The 19,582-nt window shown below is 37.1% G+C and overlaps 1 protein-coding gene across 2 annotated transcripts in view; it reads left to right on the forward strand.

Moving 5' to 3' along the window:
• ITPR2 (inositol 1,4,5-trisphosphate receptor type 2) overlaps positions 1–19,582 on the forward strand; it is a 483,190-nt gene that overhangs the window by 255,065 nt on the left and 208,543 nt on the right. For both annotated transcript variants that reach the window (XM_032855216.1, XM_032855215.1), the window contains exons 35-37: positions 8,495–8,685; positions 13,935–14,077; positions 19,256–19,364. In XM_032855216.1, coding sequence (XP_032711107.1) covers positions 8,495–8,685; positions 13,935–14,077; positions 19,256–19,364 — 443 coding nt within the window. The remainder of the gene's footprint in view (positions 1–8,494; positions 8,686–13,934; positions 14,078–19,255; positions 19,365–19,582) is intronic.

Consider the following 19,582-nt stretch of genomic DNA (forward strand, 5'->3'; position numbering starts at 1 on the left):
AAATTTGAAATTGATAGGAAGATACAGGGTCTTAAGTGGTAATAAATGTGATTTCCCAGGCGATGTCATTCCCTGCGGGGATGCCTAGCTGGAAGGTAAGGCAGACACATGTATATCATTCTCTACTCTTCTTTCAATGAGATAAGTTAAGGCTGATTTGGGAACCGGTAAGGATGGGGGCTTCTGCAATAAATGCACACCATGGTGTTCACTGAGGTTTGAGAAATGGTAGGGCCATTGAGGCTATGTAAAGTTTTAAATGCTCTTGGTCAGTTCCTGTTCCTCAGTTTACTCTTTTATATAAAACACAATAGCACATGTTAGAAGTAATTTGAGAAAAAGCATCAAAAATTACTTCCATATTATTTCACTTAAAAAAGAATTTTGCCCATGTGTTTCATAATCTTCAAATGATTTGGGGGGATTAATGTTGGGTACTTTGTTGGCAATAGAATCTTTTTTCCAAATGGAAATTCTGTAAAATAACTTCTACAAATGGTTTGAATAATGAACATCAATCTTCAAGCCAATTGTTCCCAAAAAATTTGAACATGTAGAAAATAGTAACCCTTTGAGGAGAGAAATTCAGTGTCTATTAAACGAACAAAAATTCTGTTTTAATCTACGTAGGAGGTTGTAGTTGATTGTAAGATGAATTTGACACAATGTACCCCTGTAGTTCTGGTTTTTAAAAACATCATTATTCCTTTTTAAAAGTTAAATCTGAATAAGTTACAAGATAGGACAAAATCTTATAATTTTTTTGCATATTGATCCATTGGATTTATAATGATCCCTCTTTATCTGAAACATATTATTTTAATAGTTTGGAAAATGCAGTCTCAAACTGTATTTCCTGCCCCCCAAAAATTTTTATGGGAATAAATGTAACAGGTACAGAAATCACAAAGTAGAGTAAGTGTTTTAACTACTAAATAGCTTATCTGTTATTAAGTTTTAGAGCCTGAGATAGTGCCTAGAGCTCAGTAAGTACTCAATAAGTATTTTTTGCATAATGAAAATAAATGGATGAACACAAATAACTGCATGAATGTCCTATTCCTGTCTTTGGCTGCATAGTAGCTTATGGGCCTATATTCTAATTTATTTAACCCCATTGCTGGTTATTTATGTTGTTTCTAATCATCTTGCATATGAAGGAGAATAAGGGGAATACCTACGAGTAGAATTTCTGAGTATTTTAATTTTGACAGACACGCTCCTCTGTAGAGATCATGTAATTTACCTGTCACCAGTGATGTGGGAAAGCGTTTCCTCCTCAATAATGTGTCGTTATCAAATCTTACTTAGATCTTTGCCAATCTTATAATTAAATATTGTTATAGATAATATCCTTATCTATTGTTATAGAAAATATCATTACAAATAAAAGTATTATTAGATAATTTTTTCTCATTTTATGAGTGAAGAAAAAAAATCTGTTCATGCGATTGAGTCATTGGCATTTCCTTTTCTGTGGATTGTCACTTCTTGTACTTTGTTTACTTTTTCTAAAGGTTTTTTTTTTCCTTAACAGTTTCTCAATCCTTATAACCCTTTATTTATTAAGGAAAAATGCTCTTTGCCTATAAGTAATAATTTTTTTTTTCATTTTTCATTTGAAATTTTATTTTATTATTTATTTTTTCATTTATTTTATTTTTATTTTTATTTTGTTTTTATTTTTTATTATGTTCAGTTAGCTACTGTATAGTAAGTACATCATTAGTTTTTGAGGTAGTTTTCAATGATTCATTAGTTGTATATAACACTCACTGCTCATATAATTTTATTTTATTTTTTTGACATACAGAAATTTATTTTCCATTAGGCTTATAGATTTTCTTTCATCTTCAAAATGGCCTTGATCAGTCTGAGATGTCTTTAAAATTCCTATTGAGAATTTGCATGGTTTTCGTTTGTCTGCTTGTTTGTGTTTTGGGAGTGGCTGTTTACAATTGTGAGCTGTCTGGACTAGATTTAGTTATTAAGGCAGAAGGTATGGAATCAACTTTATTTTTTCCAGATGACTGGGCAGGTGTGCCAATGGTAGTTACTGCATAACCCATAAAATTATAGTCTTTATTCAATTTGGGGATTAATTCAGTGTCCTTGGAGCGCCAAACAGGAAAGATGCATTTCATATCTCTAATGTTCTTCACATTTAACACTAGTGTTTCGGGAGATTCTTGTGTTGGACACTGTGACATAGTATAGAAGAGATACCACACCGCGCCCCGCATTACCCCTTCCTTGCGCTCCAGCTGTTCTAATGCTTACGGGCCCATCCAGTGTGGCTTGACAAGCTAGCAGGGCTTCTAATTCCTGCTGATACTCTCTGTTGCCTTTCCCCCCACCTGTCAGTTTATCTATCTAAGCCTTTTTTCCATGGCACCTATCACTGCAGTATGTGTGTTCTCAGAGATTTGGTTCTGGCAGATACCATCAGTGATTTTGTCTAATTAAAAAATTTCACCTAATCTGCAATATTTAATGAATAATAATTAGAAATAGATTTTGATTATGTCTTAAAATCACAGCAAAGATGAGTCATATCCAGAGAATTTTCAGGATTTATAAGCCTAATTAGTAGCTTAGCCAAATCATCAAAATACCGGTGAATAAAGATGGCTCATTTTAGAGAGCTAGCTATTGCTAGGCAGAGCTCTACAAAAGATAAATGCATTAATAACAGCTCATCCTTTCTACTATTAGTTTTTTTAAAGAACTGCATATACTTACTCTCTGACAAAACATCCTTAACAAGGTAGTTTCCCAATTTCATTCTAATTTAGAAGAGAAACAGGAACATTTCTTTTTGAAACATTTTAAACCTTAATGTGACTCTTTCTATTAAAGCACACAGTTGGAGTTAATGCTACAGGCCAGGAGAATGACTGCTGTAGTAAATTCGTTAGTTCTTTCTTAATGAGAGAGATGGGGGCAGGGGATAACCAGGAATCCCAAGATACATCCTAGCTCACATATCACTATATGGTACTATTCATTACCAGAATTTTCCTAATTTAATAAAAGTAAGCTAAGTTTGGAGTATATTTTTGGTTGCATTTGAAAAATATTCTAGTTATTGTTTTTGTAAGTGAGATCATGAATTAATTCTTTTCTTTTCCTGGTCACAATTTTCCTTTCTGCTTTAACTTTTAAACAATATATGGAATGCCAATTAGCATTATCAGCTCTGCTTTAGAATTACTATTTATAATATTTTGACAGTGCAGAGAATCTATTTCAAGCCATACCTTTAAAGGAATTGATATTTTTATAATTGCTTGAAAATTTTGTATCATTATTTCCGCAGCTGACTTACTTTAACTCAAATTCTCTTTTCCCCAGTTGCATAGTGAATTTTCTTTTATTACTTGGAAATTGTGATTTAGCCCTTGGCTAGAGTTCATCTTAGGCAGGCTAAAGTAAAGAGCTTTTAATTTACTCCGTTAATTTATAATGCACAATTTGTCTTAGGACAGGAAACTAGAAGATACCCATTAAAGTAGTACAGTTTGGGGAAAGTAAACAAACAAACAAACAAACAAAAACCCTTTCGACAAAGCTTGAGATAGTGAATTCTCCTGAGTCTGGTCTGTCTGTGCTGTTGGCTATAGTGGATTGTGGCAGAAATATCTGGAGTGGGTGTGATTCTCCTGAGATCACTAATTAGAAGTCTGTACTGCTGAGACTAACAGACATCCTGCCATTGGACTTCATCTCCACTGGTGTCATTAGAAAAATATTCATTGAGTCCTTCTTTGTGTAAGTTCTATTCATAGCAACGACACTTAGCTGATGGTCAGTTGTAGCTAATGTACTTGATTCCTAAAGGGGAGATAAATCCCAATCCCCTCCTCAATTATTTTTAAATGTTAGCATAAACTCAGTTATGATATACGTTGAGAAATGTTGACGTTTATACATTTTTGTTTATTCGTCGCTTAGAAAATAACATATAACAGCATTGTCTTCTGTTTGACTTCCGAAAGGGCAGAGCGAGCCCAGCTTATGTGTGAAGCAGCCAGACAGGGATCAAAGTCTCGCCAGGATTTGATCATGGTGCAGGATTGAGTATTTATAAAAATATGTGGAGCCTGGCAGTGGCGAGGCCGTCTGTCCTTCAGATGGAACGGAAGTGCGGTTGCTCCACTGTGTGTAATGGACATAAACAGATACCATGTATGCTTTGGAAAAGGGACCTTTACCACGAATATAGGAAAACATTCACAAGGGAAATTTGGGCAGTGGTGCAATTGATGGTTTAGGGTTACCTTAGAGCTTCAGTATTTCCTTAGATTTCAGCTACAGCTCTTGTTTAAATCGGTAAATTTTTGTGTTGGTAGCTAAGGTTATCTGTTTTCAAAGAAGATTTTTTTTTTTTAATTAAATTAAATTTTTTTTCAGTGTTCCAATGTTCATTGTTTATGCACCACACCCAGTGCTCCATGCAATATGTGCCCTCCACAATACCCACCACCAGGCTCACCCAACCCCCCACCCCCGTCCCCTCCAAAACCCTCAGTGTATTTCTCAGAGTCCACAGTCTCTCATGATTCGTCTCCCCCTCTGATTTCCCCCAACTCCCTTCTCCTCTCCATCTCCCGATGTCCTCTGTGTTATTCCTTATGCTCCACAAGTAAATGAAACCACTGATAATTGACTCTCTCTGCTTGACTTATTTCACTCAGCATAATCTCCTCCAGTCCTGTCCACGTTGATACAAAAATTGGGTATTCGTCCTTTCTGATGGAGGCATAATACTCCATTGTATATATGGACCATATCTTCAAAGAAGTTTTAAAGTATCCTTCTACTTAAGAGAATTTTCACCAGCAGAAGTAGTAAGGCCAACTGTTTTTGCTTTCCTTTCATTATATGAAGCAAACCAGATTCTCTCCCTTTCTCTCTCTCTTTTCTGTCTTCTCTAGTTTCATTCATTAAAAACATCTTCCGGGAGTGCCTGGGTGGCTCAGTCGGTTAAGCATCTGCCTTCAGCTCAGGTCAGGATCTCTGGGTCCTGGGATTGAGCCCTGTGTTGGGTTCCCTGCTCAGTGGGGAGCCTGCTTCTCCCTCTGCCTCTGCCTCTCCCCCTACTCATGCTCTTTCTCTCTCCTCTCAAATACATAAAAAAAAATCTTTAAAAAAAAGTCTGACAGAGACTATCATGATAACTTTAAATAATATCCTTACATCTCTGTCTTTTGACTTAACAGCTGTAAATAATACCTATATTTCCACACTGAAAAATAAGGAACATAACATATTGCCTTCATTTTGACCTCTTCTTTCCCGACCTGTGTTGTGATTATTGCTTAGTAGATTATTGAGTTTATGTTGTTATGATTTCTGAAATTTGTATTCTATTTGGAAATATAATGAAATCTTTTAGAGGATGATAAGATTTAAAAATCAGCGATCAGACCTTACCATATTATGATAAGTAAATATTTTTCGCTTTATAAACATTAGAGACAAAGATGGAGTGTAATGGTATTGAGACTTTTCCAAATGGAAGACAATTTCCTAATCATGAACATCTAATGGATCTTCCTTCATGTGTGTCTTGCTTTATTCTCTTCTTCAGGCTCATATTCATTTTACAAAGTTTCTCGTATTCATGTCAACATTTTCTTGGATTCCTTTCTCTCTTTTTTGTGATTTTTATCATGGGTTTAGAGAAAAAATTCTGAGACTTACATGTTCTGAAATGTTTTTATCCAGGTATCACTTCTGATTTTCAGTTTAGATGGGTATAAACTCCTAGTTTCAAAATTTGTTATCCATTAGCTCTTCAACATATCAGTCTACTGATTCTAGCATACAATATTGATGGTGAGAAGTTTGGTGACTGTCTCTTTTCTGTAGGAATCCTCTTTTTATTTCTTGGCTATTGGCATTTCTATTAGTTTTGTGGAGCAACCATAACAAATTTCCCAAATGAGGTGGCTTACAAAAATAGAAGTTTATTATTTCAAAATTTTAGAGGCTGAAATCAAGCTGTCAGTGCACCATACTCCGAGACCCCATGCCTTCCTCTTCACTTCCGGTGTTTGCTGGCAGCCCTTGACATTCCTTGACTTGAAATTGTGTAAATCCTTCTGCCTTGATCTTCACATGGTGTTCTTCCCTCTGTGTCCCTTTCCTGTGTGTCTCTGTTTCCCTTACCCCCTTCTTATAAGGACAGCGCTTGTATTGGATAAGGGTGGGCCTTAGTTAGGCCTTAGATAGGCCTTAGTGAGGTCAAGTTAGGATGACTTCATCTTAACTTGAATACATTTGCAAAGACCCTATTTCCAAATAAGGTCAAATTCACAGGTATCTATGATTTGGACTTGAATGTATATTTTTGGGTGGCATGACTCAACCCATGATAGCATTGTCAGTTTTTACCAGAATATGGTCAATATGCTTATTTAATCCTGTTTCACATGCAGTGGATCCTTTCAGTTTAAAGACATAGCATCTTTCTTCAGATCAAGTAAATTGTCATTTATTATTTTTTTAATAATTTCTTTCCTTCATTGTCTCTGAAATTTCTTTCTGTAACTTAGAGGTTTTAGATATTTGACTTCCTGGATGACTCTTTCCATTTCATATTCTCTCTTTTTTACTCCCCTTTTTGATATTTTATGCTTTATGTTCTAGAAGGTACTTTGACTTTCCTAGATTATCAACTTGGTCTTTATTCTTATCTTTTTCTTTTTCAGCCATTTTGAAGTGTTTATTTGTGCAATTATATTTTAATTTCCCAAATTTCTTCCTTTTTCTGAGTTGCTAATTTGGGGGAAGTAGTATCTACCCACATTTTCTGAGGACAAAAATCAGAATTATTTAAATATTTTTGGTTCTTCCCTGAATCATTTCTGATTTCACTGGGGCCAGTTATTCTTAACATTCTTAGTTTGCGCTATGACTCTTGGTCATGTGCTCACGGTTGTAAAGGTCTGTAATGACTGCATTGGACCCACTCCAGTTTTAAGGGTATGTTTCTCTACTAGCATGCTTGCATAAATGCCAGGTCTGACCCAGACTTCTGGGTGAGGGACTGAATAAATGATACACAGGTATTCCGTGTGTGTGTGTGTGTGTGTGTGTGTGCATGTGCATGTGTGTGTGAAGCAGAAGACCAGCTGAGAATACTGATAATGTTGAAATAGGAGAGCTTTGCTCAGGGCTTAGAGTCTTGTATATTTTTTCTTTGTGCTGCCTCTTCTCTGTCCCCTATTCTACTTATTTGATGAAGATCTCTGGAGTTACTCCAAGCTCTATTCTGCTTCTCTGTCAAGTCCTGACACCTTCTTTTGGCATTCTTTCCAGGCAGGTATTTCACTTTCATGAGAGGATCTTTCTGTGATTCCCTAATTTTATACTCTGGATAAATACTGCTGCTGCTAACTGCACTATTTATGCTAGTCGGAGCGGGGAGGACCTTAACTTCCAGCGATGCACATGCTGTTCTTTAATGTGTTGCCCAGACAATTCCCTTATCCCCAGTTACCACCCTTGATGTTGGTTGACTCTGTTCTGAGGAAGACCTGTTCTCTTATTGTTTGTAGAGCAGTGAATGTCCTCCTTCTCTGAGGGACTAATCCTGTCTTCATTCTGCTTTCAAAAAATGCCTCAACATTTCTGTTTTCCTTATGGCAAGCATTCTCATTTTTTTCAGTGCTGTGATACAAGTCTGATAAAATACACATTTTAGTGAATTTTAGAAAGAAGGACATGCACAATGTGCTCCTTTCAAATGCAGATTTTTATACTATCAAAGTTTTTATTTCTTCTTTCAGCTGTTTTACTACGTGAAATTTTGTGTGTGCACGTGTGTATGCATACACACATACACATCAATTATACTAATGAACAGACTGGCAGGATTTTATCACGTGTTTTCTGTCTACTTTCTTATTTTCCATGGCAGCTGGGAAAGCACAAATTTGCATGGTCATTTTATACTGTTTTCTATATTGATGCTGTATGAAGTGCATTTCAGACATTAATCAGCAAGAAATCAAATAAGGTCTTGAATGTTTAATGAGCTCACTTTAATAATTGGTCTTAAGAATTGAGATGCTTTCAGGTTAAAAGCTTTTGTAGTTATAGAAAATAATTTGATGGCAGAGTTTAAAGATTTGATTTTTTTCTTGTTTTATTGAGATATAATTGATACATAACATTATATTAAGGGCATAACATAATGATTTGATATATGCATATATAACAAAATGATTATCACAATAAATTTAGTTAACATCCATCACCTCACATAGTTACAATTTTTTTTTCTTGTGAGAACTTTTAATATTTACGATCTCAGCAAATTACAAATAGATAATACAGTATTATTAAGAATAGTCACATACTGTCTATTACATCACAGAAGTTATGTCTTTTTCTTTATTTGTTCTGTTTATAAGATTATTTCATTAATGTGTAGGAACCTGTAGTCAAATTAAGAGAAAAAATATTTTAATTCTCTCTTTTTCAGCAAAGAATCGTGGGATTGCTATTCCGGTGGATTTGGACAGCCAAGTCAATACCCTTTTCCTGAAGAGCCATTCCAATATGGTGCAGAGAGCTGCCATGGGTTGGAGACTATCTGCTCGCTCTGGACCACGCTTTAAGGAAGCTCTTGGAGGGCCTTCTTGGGATTATAGAAATATTATTGAAAAGTTACAGGTACATTAAGAACATGCAGTGGCTTACCATTTTCTAAATTATAATTTTTAACATATATAGTAATACAAGTAGAATATGGTTAAAAATATCAAGTTCTAGTTGGGGACCAGTCTTTACTTTACAATTCCCTATCAATATTACTCTTTTCAAAAGTATGGCTTCCAGGTTAAAAGTTGTTATTTTTAGTGAGTATGTATTATTTAATGTGTTTGATAGTATAGTAATGGGTCTTGATATCAAAATAAAACTCAATAATAAAACTTGGAAAAATAAGTTACCATAAGTTCTCAGGTAATAAATTAAATATTCATAACCCTGCTATAGTTAATCTGTTAGTATTCTTTTATACTCCTTTGGTGAAAATAGTGGAAGCACCATTATTTGCATAGTATTCCAATCCTGTGATTGGCCTAGATTCTGGGACATCAAGTAAAGAGAGACATTGTATTCAATTGCTTAGGCTGCCATCACAAAATACCACAGACTGGGCAATTTAACCAATAAAAATTTATTTTATCACAGTTCTGGAGATAGAAGCCCAAGATCCCTCTCCTTGGCTTGCAGGTGGCTGCCTTGTCACTGTGTCCTTATATAGTCTTTCCTCTGCACATACGTGTTTGTATCCTTATGGCCTCTTCTTATAAGGACACCAGTCATATTGGATGAGAGCTGCCCATATGGATTCATTTTACCTTAATTATCTCTTTATAGGTCCAATCTACAATTATAGTCACATTCTGAAGTACTTCAACTTATGAGTTTTGTTAGGGAAACACAATTCAAACCATACCAGAAATCTTCCCACCCACATAATTGCAGGTGATTTCTTGGAGTGAATTAGGATATGGTTTGAGGGAATTGTTTGGCTTGGAGAATAGTCAAGACATGAACTGGAATAAATATTGTGAGAGGTCCCATGTAGGATAGTTGGTGGAGGTTCAGAGTTTTAATTGCTGAGTGCTATATGAATTAAAAAGACAAGTTAGACTCAGTATGAAGAACTTGAAGGCTATAACTCACTGAAAGTTTGGGTAAAAATGTCATTATAAGTTATTAAACAGATATTGGAGGGGAGTAGGGTGGGAGGTTGGGTGAGCCTGGTGGTGGGTGTTATGGAGGGCACATATTGCATGGAGCACTGGGTGTGGTGCATAAGTGCATAAACAATGAATTCTGGAGCACTGAAAAGAAATAAAATAAAATAAAATGAAAACAGTTATTGGTTTGCAGAAAAGAGTTATCAGGAAGAGACTAGAAGAGGACAGACTAGTTAAGAATCACTGAATATCTGGGGTGCCTCTGTGGTTCAGTCAGTTAAGCATCTGACGCCAGATTTCCACTCAGGTCATGATTTCAGGGTTGTGAGATTGAGCCCCATACTGGGCATGGAGCCTGCTTAAGATTCTCTCTCACTCCCTCTGCCCCTCCCTATCTTTTCTCTCAAAAAAAAAAAGGGAGGGAGGAGGAGGAGGAGGGGGAGGGGAAGGTGGAGGTTAAAAGAAGAAGAGGAAGAAGAAGAAAGAAGGAAGGAAGGAAAGAAAGAAAGAAAAAAAGCATCACTAACTATCTCAGCCAGGTGGCAGTGTGAATGAATTGAAGAAACAGGGATCATATCCAATAATGAAGGCAGGGTCAGCAGAACTGCCTTCGGTGGAGAGAGGGAGAAAGATGATTGGAAACTAGGTGTTATTAGTAAGACTTTTTATTATAGAGGTGAAGGAGAAAATACAGTAGAAGGAGGTTGGCTGTGGTCATTGCTACTATGCTGAATCACATTAACAGGCTATTACATGTATTGGAAGTTAAGCCTATATTTGGAGATATTAGTTGGAGCAAGGACAGTGGATGGTGTTGCTAAAAGGGAGAATATAGTGATAGGGAAAACAAAGAGAATCTTATAAGAGGCCAGGTGTGGCAGAATGGCTAAATATGAAAGACAAAAGGCAGGAAGAAGAGGGGTCAGGTTTATGAGAGTGAAAAGAGTAGAATATTTCAGATGAGAGATGGATAGAAGTGTTAGCCAGCATAGAGAGGGCATGGGTTGGTACACTCATTAAATAAATACGTATTTAGTAAAAACTCAATACCAACTACTGTGTGCTAAAGATAGAGCCGTGAGCCCTGTGCTCTCATGGAACAAGCATTCTCACCTCTTAGATGAATGACATAATGTTGGGTAATTAAAACTGCTATGAATAGGGCATCTGGGGGGTGCCTAGTCATTAAGCGTCTGCCTTCTGCTCGGGTCGTGATCCCAGAGTCCTGGGATCAAGCCATGCATTAGCTCCTCGCTTAGTGGGAAGCCTGCTTCTCCCTCTGCCACTCCCCCTGCTTGTGTTCTCTCTCTTGCTGTGTCTCTCTCTGTCAAATAAATAAATAAAATCTCAAAATAAAACTCAGCTATGAATAAAATAAGGCATGGTAACGACATGGTGAAGACATACTGGGAGAATGATCTTATAGCAGGGAACTCTTCTCTGTTGAGGTGACATTTGATTTGAGACCTGAACAAAGTAGAGGAATAATCTATTCAAAGATTTGATGACAGAGATTTTGACTGGGAGGAAATAGTAAATGCAAATGTTGGTAGGCAGGAGTGAAGTTGGTGGGTTTGAGGAGCCAAGAAAAGCGCATTGGGATAGGAGTAGAGTAAACAAAGGAGAAGATTATGATATTAGAAGCCAAATCAAGTAGAGACGTGCATGGTAAGGCATTTGGATTTTATTCTAAGTGAGAGGGCCACTCACCGGAGATCTTCAGTAGACGATAAGCATGACTTTACTTTTTAGAAGATCACTGGACTTTGCATGATGAGTAGATTATAGAGTCCAGACATAGAAGCAGTGACTTTCTTGTATTAATTGAGGCAAAAATTGATGGCAGCTTGGCTAATGGGGGTACCGATTGTACTGAAAGGAAGGAGATGAATTTTAGATGTATTTGGTTGTAGGGCCAACAGGACTTGGTAGATGGGTGGATGAGTTGTGGGGTGTTGGAAAGAAGAAGAGAGGATATGATATAATTGAATCATTTGCTAAGATACGGAAGAATGGGAGAACTGTAATTAGGAATTCTATGTGTGGGATTTTAAGTTTGAGATGTCTCTTTCGATATCCATGTGGATATGTCAAATAGGCACCTGGATATATGAGTCCAGAGTGGTTTGGAAAGATGTCCAACAGGAAATATAAATTTGGGATGTTCCAGCATATATATGATATTAAAACCATGGACTTGGATGAGATTTCTCACAAGAAAGGACCAGGAGCTACTGGGAGTTGGTGAAGGAAGGTTGGGATATAGGTGGAAAATAGAGAAAGTGTGATGTCCCAGAAGCCACGAGCAGAAAGGTTTTGACAGAGTAGAAGCAATTGTGTAAAATGCTTCACAGTGGTTAGGTAAGATAAGGACAACAAAATAACCACTGGATTTGTTAAGAAGGGTCATGACTGCAAGTAACTAGTACTCAACAGTGATGATTACAAACATTTATTGAGGAATAATAAGTGGCAGGTATGTGTTAGACGCTGTTCTGTGTACTTACCTTTAATCCTCACAGCAAACCCATGTGATTGTATCATTATCCTAACTTTTCACATGGGGGAAGTAATGAGTTAGAGAGTTTCATAATTGCCCCATAATCAAAATAAAAGCTAAAGACAGAATTCACATCATAGGAGCCTGCCCATAATTTGTTTAGTAATGAAATGAAGAGAGGTAATTTTAGTGACATTTTATTAAATTTAGTCATAAATTTGTTAAGCATATTCTCTTCCCACATTATAGAATATCTGGTTTCCCATTTGTGTTATTGCCTTCCTGGTAGTTTCTTTTAACTGTCATCAGAATTTTCTCAGAAAGCTTATTAGAATAGTTGAAGTAGAAATAATCACTTTTGCTAAAAAGGGAAGGAAGAGTTAAACGAGAGTTCACTACTGAAATCTAGCCATAAGAAATCAAGAGAGGCGGTACCCCAGCTGTGTTGCCATAGCTGAAAGTAACAATAGCAAATGGCAATCAGTTTTCTGCTGAACAAAATATGTCATAAGTATGAGTGAATAAAATATTGCTCTATGTGAGAATATTTTTTTTGTTCTTTTAACATAGTTATTTTAAAACCCCAAAGGGGATGCTTTAGTCATTACAGAATGTTTAGTAAATTGTCATTGCCCACAGCCCATTTTACAAACATGTCAGTGAGAATGCTCTCAGCTGTAATTGACACGATTTTAATGAAAAGTAGCTTAAACAATAAAAAATATGCCATTTCACATAGCAAGGACTCTGGAGGTAGGGCTCTTCTTGAGCTGGTTAATTTAGTAGTTCAAGAGAGCGGAGCCCTAACACTGTTGGTCTGTTGGCTTTCTGTTAAGGTTGGTCTCCAAGAGTCATATCGGGGCTGCCTCACATTTTGGGTTCACATTCTTAAGCTGTCTTGAGAGCCATAGGTAGTTTCAAGAGTTTGGCCTGCCTCCCTTAACACACATCACTGCCTGCTCAACTGATTTCACCCAATGTTCTGTTAGCAAGGACAGTGTCACATCATCATGTCTAGACTAAGCCCTGTCAGAGGAACTGGAATGACCATAACTGACATAAACTAATCCACTGTGATCCTAAGCTGAGGGGGCTCATTTCCCTGACAATGTTGCTGCCTAATTGAGAAACAACGTAGGGGTCCTATTATCAAGGAAAATGATGAAGTAAGGCTGTTGGGTAGGGGACCAATAATATCTATCAAAAAGATATAATTTGAAATAGTATTAAATGTCATCAAACCCTTGTGAAGTGCTGATACTGCTTCAAAGGATATGTCAAGGAGTTGGCCCCATGGGAAGATAAGGTTGGTTCCAGATGACCAGAAATACATATGGACTCTTTATTTAAGCTGTTCCTCAAGCATACCCCAATTTATTCTAATTTGCTGAATACCTGTCCTGTGTCCATTAAAATCCTAGATACTGGTAACAGTGGCTTTACTAACTTTACTAACTTTTCACCTTGTATATATATCCTTGAAAATCATATGCCTACCCACCTGTCCCTTACCTTGTAAGTGAAAAAGGTGACCCAAGCAGTATTCATGCAGAATACTTAAAGTCCAGACATTTGATGCCACGGGAAGGTAGGGCACATCTCTGAAATTCCCACGTCATGTTTCTGGTTAGTATTCTCAGGTTCGTCGTATCTTCACATGATGAAATCTGAATTAGGTCTTCATGTGTGTTCTCTTGTGCTTTATTCCTTAGGATGTAGTGGCCTCGTTGGAGCAACAGTTCAGCCCAATGATGCAAGCTGAATTCTCCGTGTTGGTTGATGTGTTGTATAGTCCGGAACTACTGTTCCCCGAGGGGAGTGATGCAAGAATAAGATGTGGTGCTTTCATGTCCAAGTAAGTGGCTTCAATCTGAGATTCTGCTAGTGTTCTCAAGCCAAGATGGTCTCTAACACAGCTCTGCTTTTTTACTCTGCTGCTACATGACAGTCCACAGACTATGTGAAAGATCTAAAGTCTGTGTTAATATATACTTTCAGAATTATTAATTTGGTTCAATATCAATTTTATTTTGGTGAAAGTCAAGTAAACTAAAGTTTACTGAAAATAAAATAACATTACTGGGCACAAAATATCAAATGAAATATTTTGCTTCTAAGTCCTCTCTGTCCTCTCTAATCCCACACACACTGTGTGGTGTGGCCTTCAAAAAGGTTCCTGTTTAAAGTCACTTATTTTCATTAATATAGAGGAAGGAAGGGGAAACTAGCATTTATTGAGGTCTTGCTGTGTGTGTTATTGTCCTCTGTGTGCTTGCCTCTTGTATCTGTCTACACAAACACTGAGAGACCGAGGGCTCAGCCTCCTTTTAGCAGTGGGCAAGGCTGAGGTGTGCTTTAGGTGAAGAGCCATGACGTCTCCCTCTGCCGTGCTCACCCAGGGCCTCTCATTGGGCCTCTCCTCTACTCATTTCTCTCAGCATTTTTATGTTATTGTCAGATCTAGTACAACGGATGTGTTTATCCTAGAATATTTCCATGTATTTCCATGTTAATGGTAAATGAGCAATTCTCAAGGAAGAGCTGCAGGTTGTGAGACAAAGTGTAACCAGATCCCCCCCCCAAAAAAGATGTGTCTTAATGTTGAGGGCACTCATTGAGTGACTCATTCAAGATGGCCAGTCAGAGGTACGTGGTTTTCTTGGATGGGGAGTTGGAGGAGGTTGCCAACCCCCTTGACCATATCTCTCACACCTAATTCCTGTGTGGTTGAGGATATTGCTGAAACCCCCTCCATTGACTGTGATGCACTTGAGGCAAAAATGGAATGACTGGAAGACACAAGAAGTGTGTTCCTTCCTTTTACCAGTTAAAGCTGGGATTTGTGGAGATAAAACAAGATCCGGGATGAGAAGAACTGACTGCAGGAATCATTTTGAAGAATAGGCAAGGTTTCTGTACTACGGCCAGAATTGTGGATTCTTGGCTCTAGACCCCCTATGTCTTATGAGGACTAGGAAGACTGTGTTCATCTGGATACTTGCCAGTCTTATAATAAGAATTTTTAAGTGAAGAGGTCTATTGTATCTGTAAAACTGATGACCATGGGAGCCATTAGAAAAAAAAAATTAATTAGACTTATTCACTAGTAACTCATTAAGAAAGTAAAGCCTTTGAGAAATACCCTTTACCTCCTATGAATATATATCAACTAATAGAATATGAATTAAAAAGCAGATAGTAAATGAGAATTATAAGTCCAGGAAATTAAAATGATACTATAGATATATCCCAGAAAACTGACAGTCTAGGACAGGGGCTGGCAAATTTACCTTATCAGAGTAAATTGGTCCTTTTGATCATTTTTGCAAATAAGGTTTTATTGAAACAGAGATACACATGTTCATTCACTTGTTCTCTGTGGCTATTATAGGATTGTCACCTAGTTGCCACAGAGATTGTGTGGCCCACAAAACCTAAAATGTCTATTCTTTGGCTCTGTAGAAAAAAAGTTTGCTGCCTCAGTGTCAAGAATGAGGCTGTCAATACGGTAGTTACTAGCTACACATAGCTATTTAAATTAAAATTTAAATTAATAAAAATACAAAGAAAATATTCAGTTCCCATCACAGTTGCCACATTTTAAGTGCTTAATAGGCATAGATGGCTAGCAGCCAACAAATTTGATAACACAGAGAATGTCTCAATTATTGCAGAAAAAGTTATGTTGATGGCACCAGTCAAGAACTTAAAGATGTCAGTCTATGAAAAGATGACATGAAGTAACTCAAAATGCCAAGAAAATATTGGCCTGGGCTGAACATGTGCTAAAAGCAAATCTGTTGCAACACCAGGCACCTAAAAGGAGAGAAACAGAGCAATATAATAGTGGGAATATATTACAGATAGGACACTCAGATGGAAAAAAAGATGTCACATACTTTAGTGGTTAGAGAAGAGATTTTTGTGCTATTATGATTGTAGTATGGCCAGCGGCTCAGGAATGTCTGTTTTCTGCTCTAGCGTTTATCCTGCTCTTTCCCTAACTCTATGAAGAGCCAAGGGTTTTATTTGCAGGGATATCTAATAAAATTAGAATCCAGTTTTATTAATAGCTATGCAAGGGGCCCTGGATTACTGTGTAGAGCTCTCTGGTAAAGCTCAGCTAGAGTAGAGAGTGTAGATCCAAGGCCTTTGTGGGGCCTCCAACTTCTTCAGATGAATTTAATTCTTGGAACTTGTCGACTCAGATGGGTCTGCTGGAGAATGTGGTGGGTAGATCCCAGGAAAGATCCCCAATTCCCATATCTACTTTGTCAAATAAATTGAGAGAAGAGGGGCACCTGGGTGGCTCTGTTGTTAAGCGTCTGCCTTCAGCTCAGGTCATGACCCGGGGTCCAGGGATCGAGCTCCACATCGGGCTCTCTGCTCAGTGGGGAGCCTGTTTCTCCCTCCCCCACTCCCCCTGCTTGTGTTCCTTCTCTCGCTGTCTCTCTCTTTCTCTCTGTCAAATAAATAAATAAGATCTTTAAAAAAATTGAGAGAGAAGAGAATAAAGAGCATGTAAGTCAATGTGGGTGTTAACATTTAAGGCATCTGGTTACAATCTATTCAAATTAACACTTACTCGTCCTTTATGAAGGATAATCTCAGAGTTTATCAGACTGTGGGATGTGACTCATTTATGGATTTAAAAATTAATTTAGGGAGCAGAGGCAACCATTAAAAATGAATTAAAAATATAAAATATCAGAGTGCATCTCATATAGTAAAAGTAACTTTTATGTTAATTTAATACATGATACACATGTATTTATATGGTACATTGTTTTGTGAAACTTATTTTTTCCTTTAATCATGGAAAGCAATGTTAGAAGGTCACAGATTTTACTCAACCAGACATTATGTAACAGATGAATACCTTGTATAAATCCCTAGAAAATGATATTCACCTTTATGCTTGATATTTTCAAATGGTTGGTGAATGAAGTATTTATCTAAAGAAAAGTTAAAGAAAATTAAAACAGCCTTCGAGGGAAAAAAAAATCAGATGAAATTTACGGTGCCCACCAAAACTATGTCCATGAATTTGAGGACGATCCCACAAAAGAAAGGATGAAATAGCAAAAATGTTAGGACGGCAGGTGTTTTCCTTGCAAGGAGTACTCTAGAATTATTCTGCCTGCTGGACCTGATCCCATGTCTGAAAGGAAATCACTGTTCTTTCACTGTGTGCCCCCCCTTCCCCATGGCATGGGTATCGTTTAAAACTATCACTGTCTATCTGCTCACCCTGTCCATCAATGTCAGGTGTCTCCTTCCTCCTCTTTTTCCACTTCCAATTTGTCATTACTTACCACGTCCTGGATATTTTATTTCTATATTACTTCTTGTACAATTACCCCATCACATGCCCTGTTCATCCCTTGCCCTGTTCTTACTTTTCCACATCATCTTCCACATGTAGACAGGGTCATTCAGGTCCCTTAAAACAGAGGTCTCCTATTTTCTATGGAGTAAATTCCAGACTCTTTAGCATCATATTTCCTGTTACTTCTTTTCAGATTGCTTCTCTTATCCTCTCTTGTTTCCTGTGTTCATGTGTCAGCTAGAGTTGGAGTACTTATTATTTCCTGGACAGGAAGGTCAGCTTTCTGCCTCTGCCCACTGTTCACATCATTTCCTTTGAAAGGACACCTTCTCTCTCCACCTTTTCCTGCTAGGTGAAATCTTCATCATTAACAGTATCTCTTTGCTGGAACCTCTTATGAGCCCTAGGAAACTTCCCTCAAGAATGTAGTAGTTTCTTTATGTAGTTTACGGCATTTGCCGTTACCTGTGTTGTAACACTTATCATATCACATAAGATATGGCTGAGTCGGGACTCTCTTCACAGTAATTCTGAGACTCAGGAGATTAGTAAATGGGTCATGTCACCACAGAGTGGTGCTTCACAAGCTTGGCTTTGTGGTCGGTGGACTTGGGTCTATTTCCAGATCCCACCACTTAATGACTGTTACTATAGGCAAGTTGCTTTATCTCTCGGGACCTCTGTTTTCTCATGAACCTAATAATAGAACCTGTGGCACTGGCTTGTTGTGAGGATGAATTGAGAGAGCCCATGGGAAGTCCTAGTACTTCATCTTGACCCCTGATAAACAGTGACTAGTCATTATCTAGTGAAAGCTCACTTTTCCTCGGGGTTACGTCCCATGGTACTCCTGTCACATCACTGAAATGGGACCATTCCATTATGTTCGACATTCTTCTGTTTTTCTAGGAAGATATGTCTCACAGGGTCATTGTGAGAACCAGCTTTTTCAGAGTTACATATGATAAGCTATGCATTCTGGTTATACACATTTTACTTGATTTTGAGTTCTTGAGGATGGTATATAACTATGGTCCTCAAACTTTTCTCCTGACAGAACACCAGTGCAAAGGTTACCACTATAAAATTAGAATTTCTGCCCACATTATAGTAAAAATAGTACATGGATAGACTCTCTCGATGTTACTTTGTTGTTGTGGTTTTTTTCTTCTAATCACAAACTGCCTATTTCTCTAAGCCCTAGTGGGGAAAAATACAACATCATTATTATTAACAGAAACTGGAAAGCATCCCCTTATGATAAGGTTGCAGTGTTTTAGACTGCTACTGAGCCCATATAATTAAGGTAATATAGTCTCTAGAAAATAATATAGTATAACATAATATAATAAAAGGTAATATGCTGCAAATATTGATATTTCTCTACTAGTAAAGTTGTTTTAGTTGATATGATGGGATTAAAGATAATCAGTGTCTCATTGTCTTTTAGAGTATTATGTCCCATTAAAAGTCTGCTACTTGAATAAATTTAAAAACACTGAGATATACTGCCTGTTAAGCAAAGGGTGCTTTATAATACAAAGTCTGTGAGCTAAAGTGTGATTTTAAGTTTTGAAAATAGGTATCGTGTTTACTTCATATTCTCAAATAATAGCATGACTTTTTCCCCTCTAACTCATGATGTTAGTATACAGCCTGAAGAGAAAGCACTGTTGTACTTAAGATGTAATATTCTGCTTTAAGGTTGATTAATCATACAAAGAAACTAATGGAGAAAGAAGAAAAGCTGTGCATTAAAATTCTTCAGACTTTACGAGAAATGCTAGAGAAGAAAGACAGCTTTGTGGAAGAGGTATATTTTTAAAAATTTTTAGTATTTGAAAATAAAGTGGAATTTCTAGTATACCGTAACCGATGGATTACATGGGCTATGAGATGATTGCTTATATTACATACTGACGGCATGTGTACTTAGATGAATTAGATAATTTGTTTGTATGATACTCATCTTTCAGCTCTGCTTTGAATTGAGAAAAAACTGAGATCAGAATGGCCCAAGTATTTGGCTCA

Source organism: Lontra canadensis, unplaced genomic scaffold, assembly GCF_010015895.1.
Source record: "Lontra canadensis isolate GAN:19392208 unplaced genomic scaffold, GSC_riverotter_1.0 scaffold9, whole genome shotgun sequence".
In the NCBI taxonomy this organism is placed as follows: Eukaryota; Metazoa; Chordata; class Mammalia; order Carnivora; family Mustelidae; genus Lontra; species Lontra canadensis.